At 43.9% G+C, this 7,432-nt stretch overlaps 1 protein-coding gene across 1 annotated transcript; it reads right to left on the minus strand.

The window, feature by feature from the left end:
- Nucleotides 1–3,548: 3,548 nt before the first annotated feature.
- DBI (diazepam binding inhibitor, acyl-CoA binding protein) lies at nucleotides 3,549–7,119 on the minus strand. The gene is made up of 4 exons (XM_080346940.1): nucleotides 6,940–7,119; nucleotides 6,679–6,796; nucleotides 4,787–4,849; nucleotides 3,549–3,834 (listed from the first exon to the last, which is right to left on the minus strand). The coding sequence occupies exons 1-4, from the start codon at nucleotides 6,946–6,948 to the stop codon at nucleotides 3,761–3,763; spliced, it is 264 nt and encodes an 87-aa protein (XP_080203066.1). The 5' UTR covers nucleotides 6,949–7,119; the 3' UTR covers nucleotides 3,549–3,760.
- Nucleotides 7,120–7,432: the final 313 nt, after the last annotated feature.

Genomic DNA, 7,432 nt, shown 5'->3' on the forward strand with positions numbered 1-7,432 from the left:
TCTAACGAGCATTGTATCAGACTTTGACAAATAAAAGCATGTGTACAGGGACTAACCAAAAATCCAGTAGCCACAGGTGAAAATGGGAATGAACATTAAAAGACCACTGCAGCCAAACTCCACATGAATTCTATTCTAGAATAACCCAGCCAAGGTGTGTTTAGCTTTCAGAGATACGCTGGTTCTAGAGGCAATACAAGCTCATCTTATAAACCATGAAGACAGATTCATGCTTAGAATGGATCTATGTTATTTGCACTTTAAATGAGCAGCTGAAGACTGGCTAATTTATAGACCAGTTATCTGAGTCTGAAGATCTCATACACCTGTGTATAGGAAAAAAAAATTGATTCTATCTTTTGTTCTATGAACTTTTACACTTGCAAGTTTAATACTGTAACTCTCACTCAAATGTGTTACATCTATGTATTATCAACTTATCTTGCCTCTAAGCAGCTTTGACAACTTGGAAGACACTTTGGGTAACAGCTGTGGTATTTAGAAACCTATCCAAGCCAAAATGCATTGTCTTTTTTTGTCTCCTCCAGTTTATAATCAATCCCACAAGACAGCTCAAATGCCCCCTCAACTCCGAAGTGTTATTGCCCAATATTGTTTGCCCCGAACACTTGGGGCAGAACAAATATTTTAAGCAACAGCAAATAGAATTGTCATTTATTTTAGCAGTATCATCAGGGTCAAATAAGTTCAAAGGTTAAAATACTTGCACTGTTTCACAAGATCATTCCAGATGAGGACTGAATAATTTTGACAGAAAGAGAAGTTGCACACTGCAGTAAACCTCAGAGCGCTTTTTAGTTGAACAGAAGATGAACTTTGCAGGGTTGAAAACTCCTGTGTGCCTTAAGCACCACATCAGTACTGATTTGTTAAATCTATGCTAGGGGTGTTGCACCTTCTCATATGTTTGGTAAAAGCAAGTGAAAGCCACAAGAAAAAAAATAAAGGAAAACAACATCCCCATTACAGCTTACCTCTAATCACACTGGGTACCAATCAACTAGTTTATCTGTGCAAAAACTAATAGCAGCAGCATGATAGAAGGAACACTGTCTTATCACAGATGCAAGTTAACATTTATTATTGCCACATCCAAAGTCCAGATTCCATCCTGCACGCTCTGCAAACTCAGCAAACCAGACCTGAGTGTGTGTGCGCCAGCTGGCCTCTGACCTCCTGTGTGCTGGGCTTGTTTCAGTGCACGTCTCTTCCCCGTCACAAACACTGCAAGGATCAGGATGTTGTTGGCCTTTCTTTGATCTAACACTGAGGAAATGGCAGCAACTCCCTGAGTGGGTGTCAGAACAATCCCATTTTGCAGCACTGCCCAGCCAGCAAAACCATCTGTTCCTCCATCCAGAGTACCTTATTGCAGACATAGTAACAGTTCTGAAGTTATGTTTTGGTTTGAGGCTTGCTGCTTCTGTTTCAAATCTCAAGGCTGTATACCTTAATGGTTGTCTATTTTTACCACTGTGTTGGTATAATAAAAGCAATTACCTCTACCCACAGTTAATGGCTACACAGCCAATTTTTGTGTTGCTGCTTTGTCGCAAACACTGTGCACAGACACCAGTACCTTTGTTTCTGCCTGTTTTGGAGTCTCTTCCACAACTTGAGTTTTTCAGCTTACTCCAAATAGTAAGACTAATGTTACTGTCCTAAGGAAGGTGGAGCTGCAAACAAGAAGAAAGTGTTACTACAGTGAAAGTGCTCAGGTAAAGATATTAAAGGTGGAGTTCTCTGTCACTTGTAGAGAATGGCAAACAGAATTATTTGTAAGTAGAAGGCAGCATAGAAAAGCCTGGCCAAGATCAACTCCTCTCTGGGATAAACACTGTGTACTTAGCAATGTTTCCCTAATGCCAGCCAGGTATGAGAAAGAAGAGCAGCACTGTAAAAATAGGTTAAGTCTCACAGGGGAAATTAAAGCCAAATGAGGACTAGGACATAGAACTTGTTACTCCCATCCCACTCTCTAGACAGAATCCAATTCCACTGCTTTAGTAGTCAAAAATTCTGAAAACACCTGTTTCGATAGAAAGCATGTTAGCAAAGCACAGCATGCTCACAGTACATCAGCTCCCAGCAAACAAGGGCAGAAATGGAAGCATTTCCCAGTATGAGTTACATTCTGCTAAAGGTTGACAGAATCCTCCAAGAATAACAAGCTTCACAAAGTACAGCTGTGGAGTTTAGGGCTGGCAAAGAGCTAAAATAATCTCTTAGGCTGAACATCTGCTCTCACCCCTCTTCAGCAAGGTGAATGTAATTAACACAATTTCCAATAACTAACAGGGTACAAAAGGAGGTGAAACCCCTCACATGCTAATATTACACAGAAAAACAAGAAGAAACCACCTTTTTCCTTATGAGACTAGGGAACAAATCCTTCTTTATCCTAATACATTTTAAAGAGTCAACAGGTAGCTCTAGGAGCATTTCCCATTAAAAGCAGCAAAGTGAGACGTTCTAATTTTTGAAAACACATAAGGTAAAGTTATGTCCATCTCTCACCAGTGGCATAAGAACAGACAAGCTAGGTACCACACACAATAAAGCCTGTGTAAGTTAGTACTGAACTATGCATTTACCTGGACAGATATGTAATGACATGTCTCATCCCTATGTATTTCTGTAAATCAATTGTTTATCTGAAGACTGTTTGGTTTGATATCCTCACCTGTTCAGATGTTAACTGGTATAGCAGGAATTCAAATGCCTTATTCCCATATAGGGTTGGGATTTCATTATCAGATGTTCTGTGCTGGAATAGTTCAGTGCCAGAAGTTAAAAGCAGCCTCCCTTTCTGGCCTCAGCAACTAACAGGCTATGCAAGGCAGACTGAAATATCTAAAGGCCCACTAGAGATGGTCACAACTGCATGTTTTGTATAAAATTTTGCTGATTTTCACTGTAAATCTTGCTGTTTGAGCAGCTTTGTAAGTGTTAAGCTGGTCTATGCTTGATTGACCCCTCACAGCAGCTTTGGTACCTGGCAGCCCCAGCGCTCTGTATTTACAGCAGTACAGTATCAAGGCCATCAACAACTTGGTGTCTGCAGAACATTTTCTTTCACAGGGGAGGTTTTGTGTTCAGTTGCTGAGTATTTACCTTCTCTCCAGAACCCTCACATAGTTGTTGGGGAATAATATCTCCAAGAAGTGTTTTATGAAAGTTGATTTAACAATTGTTAACTAAGTCTCTGAAAGCTCCAGACGACAAACATCAAGCATCTTGTTCTTCATATACACAGCACTAGACCTAGCCTCATCACGATAATCTTCGTCATGCACTTGCTTTTGTGGGTTGAAATTTATCTACATGAGAAAAATAGTATCAGACATGAGCGGTTGGGTTTGAACACAAGTCCGTGCTGCACAAAACATGGATCACTGAGCCCCTCTAGTGGCACCACGACTGGAGAGCCTGGCTCAGGCCTTACAGCGTGAGTGACAGCTGCAAGTCTGCAATGAAAGGATGAGCTCAGAGTAGCTTTAAGAGATGACCATCACAACTGCTAAGTACCAAATGCACTTTAATGAGTTCCAGATTTTATTCCCAGAAGGAATTTATAATGTGTCAGTATATTAGGCAGGTACACAGCTTCCCCTGGGCTACAGGCATGAGAAGTGATTACAATAATCTAGGTATTTAAAACCATTATTAGAAAACAGTTTTCCACATTATTAGAAATAAGGCATGATTCAGGTATGCAAGTGGCTACTACATCCACTACTCAGATACCATATTTGCCCTTTAGTTCTTCCACTTTTGCTATGTAAGCTTTCATCGCGTCTTCTTTGGACATTCCTGAAAGACATACAGGAAGCAGTCAGCCACCTTTCACAGATTAAGACAGCTTTTGCACGCAAGTCACAACTCCTTGCACACAGCAGCACGCTCCTAGAGAGCAAAGAAGCCGAGGTCACTTGGCTCTGAATCTAGTATTAAAGTTTCAAACAAATGTATTCAGCAGTCATAAGAAAACAGTGTTTCGAAGCAAAGCTACACTTGTATAAACAGCAACTATACAATGTTCTATTAAGGCCATTAACAATTATTATAGGAAAACTTCAAGCAACTTAGACTGCATTTAGATGTAGTGCTGACTCCTTAAAATACCAGAAAAAGCTCATTTTCACAGGTTAGACCACTTGTTTGGCTCCACATTTAGAGCAGAGAGCCCAGTTGTATCTTCCAGTTAGGAAAGCTTTAGAAGAAACACAATAACTGGAGGGAGTGCTCAGTCTTCGGGGTACTAGGACCTGGAAAACAGAGACTTGGGTTCTGCTGCTGCAGTTCTCCTTTGTGTAACACCTTGGGCCAGCTGGGCATTTTGCACCTTATTTCCCTTTGAGACAGGCTACATTTTTAAGGATTATTTCTGCCTTGCAGAGATAATCAAAAGTAAGAGTTTATTATCATGGCATTCCGAACTCCTAGAACTATTTTACCTCTTGCTGAACCACACAGAATTTTTTTTATACTGAGAGTGGTGAAACACTGGCCCAGGTTGCCCAGAGAGGTGGTCGATGCCCCATCCCTGGAAACATTCAAGGCCAGGCTGGACGGGGCTCTGAGCAACCTGATCTGGGTGAAGGTGTCCCTGCTCATGGCAGGGGGTTGGACTAGATGAGCTTTGAAGCTCTTTTCCAACACAAACTATTCTATGACTTGCTGACTAGTTTGCATGTGGTTATTTATTTATTTATTTTATTTGTTATGAGTTTTATTTATTTTCATTTTTTAAGCGGACACTTACCTTTCAATGCATTCCAGGCATCCCACTTTGCTTTGCCTTTGAAGTCCAGCATACCAGGGCGGTCTGAGAGAGGCAGGATGAGCAGCAGAATTAGTTTGTGTGCTCTGGGTGTAGGTAATACCTACTCCTTTCCTGAAGGCTACTTAGCTCTTAACTATGATAAAATAGAATGGTTCATCTTTGCAGCTATTACTTATTAACCTGTAGTCATGAAGTCAGCTCAAGGGAGCATGTTGGAACACTACTAGTGGCAGAGATTGTCTGTTGAGTTCCCTCAAGACAGCAGCATTTGAGCAGAAGAGCACCAAATAGCATGATTTGGTTTTATCATACTTTCTGAAGAGACTGCTGTCACACAACAGCTATGTGGTTAAAGAACATCAGCTCTAAAGCAAAGTAGAAGCATCCTAAGGTCCATTACATGCAGAGACATAAAAACAAAAGCTAGTGGCATATAGCTTAGAACTTATTATCGTCAAGTTAATGGTATGTTTCTAACCTGTGGCTCTTCATTTGTTCTGTCCTCCAGGGGTATAAGCTCTGAATTCTAACTCACTTCATTGCAGGCTATGTTGTGGCCAAACAGAGAAGAAATTAATGAGATATGTATATGGTTATTCTTCACATAAAGTCCCCTCCCTATTTTACTTCTTCCCTGTCTCCTTAGACAACTCTTAGGATAAACAAACAGAACCAGACAGTAGCCTGTGCATTAGCCAGAAAAATACCCTGGTGTTGCTCACATGGTAATGTGACCTGCAGAGCCAGTTGGCAGCTTCTCTTTGACAAAAAACCTAATAGCTCACTTTTATACAGATTGCTTTTCTAGCCATCTCTTGTTAGCTACTGCTTCACAAGAACACAGCAACTTACAAAAACGTCATTATATTAACAGCTCTATAGCACCACTGCATCTTGGCAAACATTAGTATTATTAATGTCCAGCCACACCAAAAGGATTGTATCTTAAAACCAAAGTCAGTTCTTTCCTCCATCCAGGCTGCCCATTCTAAGAAGAAAAAAAAAAAAAAGACTGCAAGCACCCACATGGTTTCCTGAACACTTCACTGCCAGCTTTGAATTCAGCCAACACCCAATAAAGTTCAACAGCAACTGGGTCAGGAGGCCAGTGCTCAAAAAAAAATGACCTTTTCCCTTCCTAATTCTAGTTATTCAAGAGTTACAGAAGGTCAATAGAGACAAGCTTCATTCTAAATGTTACTCCTAGGCTGAGCCACCAGTAACAGAAGTAGCAGGAGAGACTTTAAACAGCATATGTGCAGAGATGTTTCTGCTACAGTGCATCCAAAATGTGATACTTAATTGCGGCTCCTATAAAAGGTTCACCTGTTACACACATCTGTGTCATTTTGTCCTGTTTTGGCTTTCCAATGCTATTTTTAGCAGCCAACTGAGTTTAACTAACCACACTCTCCCCTTCACCCCCCCAAGCGTTGCAATTCCACACCCATATAGTTTGCCTTGCTACTAAAGCCTGTTCAACTGAGAAGTGTTTGCATTAAAGCAGCACCCTGTGATCTAGGCAGCTCCTTATTGACAGAGGTCTCCAAAAATTCCAAACCCAGTACTCACACAAAAGCAAACACAAAGGATCCTCTGACCATTACCATACGATTTAGGAGACAGCAGCTGAGTTAATCTAAAAATCACAAGTTGCAAAAACCCTTATCAGGTCAGCTTCTGCCTGCCTGCATACAAATCTATGCCAACTCGGTATTGAGTAATTTCTGCTAAGCCGCTGGATTGCACAAAACGATGCAGGCAATAGGGGAGAGGCTTTGCCTCCTTAAGTGCCTCCAGGCACTTTGGCTCAGGCCAAAGCGGCATCGCCCCCACCCCTCCACCCAGCGCGGGGCACAGGCGGTACCCACCCGTGTTCACGTCGCCCACTGTGGCCTGTTTATAGTGGCTGTAAACGTCCAGCATCTCTTGGTCCGTAGGCTGCGACTTGAGCTGCTTCACCTCCTCAGCGGCCTTCTGGAACGCAGCCTAGAGGGGCAAAGGGACAAAGGCCTCAGGGTGGGAGGGAGGTGAGCACCCGCGGGCTGCTGCCGCCAAAGACGGCGGAGAGAAAGGGAGGGAGATACTCCACCGCCCCAAACCCCTCGCAGCCCCACCGGCACAGCCCGTACCTCAGACATGGCGACGACCCCTACAAGATCCCGGCCCCCTTGGCGTCTGCCGCGCCCCCTCCACCGCTCGTCCGCTTCACTCCTCACCAGAGGGTCAGCTGGCCAATCGCAGCGCCGCGGCCGACACGGAGCCAATCGGCGCTTGCCAGGGACTGGGAGAGGCCAGGCAAAGAGCCAATGCGGGGGCGGCCCGGGATGGGGAGGCGCGCCAGCATGAGGGCATTGCTCAACGGGAGGGACTCGGAAGGCGGGGCCTCGCTGCGTCTCGGAGGCGAGAGGAAGGGGGCGGTGACAGAGCGCCTGGCAGCCAATCCTTCGGTGCGGTAGGTGGCAGCGAAAGGACGTGATTGGTGCGGCTGCGTGAGGCGGGGCGAGGTGACACCCGGAAGTGTCGGCGGGGAGTCGGTTAGTCGGTTAGTAAGCCAGAGGCCGTTAACGGTCCCTGTTGGGTGGGGCGGGGTGAGGGCTGGGGAGAAGCCGCTCGGTCCTGGGA

Source organism: Nesoenas mayeri, assembly GCF_963082525.1.
Source record: "Nesoenas mayeri genome assembly, chromosome: 6".
NCBI lineage: Eukaryota > Metazoa > Chordata > Aves > Columbiformes > Columbidae > Nesoenas > Nesoenas mayeri.

Bases quoted from the DNA above. Each gene is read 5' to 3' on its own strand.
- DBI (XM_080346940.1), bottom strand. The intron at 4,850-6,678 runs GTGGGTACCGCC...TGCCTCTCTCAG, and splicing joins AGTGGGCGACGTGAACACGG to ACCGCCCTGGTATGCTGGAC. The intron at 3,835-4,786 runs GTAAGTGTCCGC...TATGTCTTTCAG, and splicing joins TGCCTGGAATGCATTGAAAG to GAATGTCCAAAGAAGACGCG.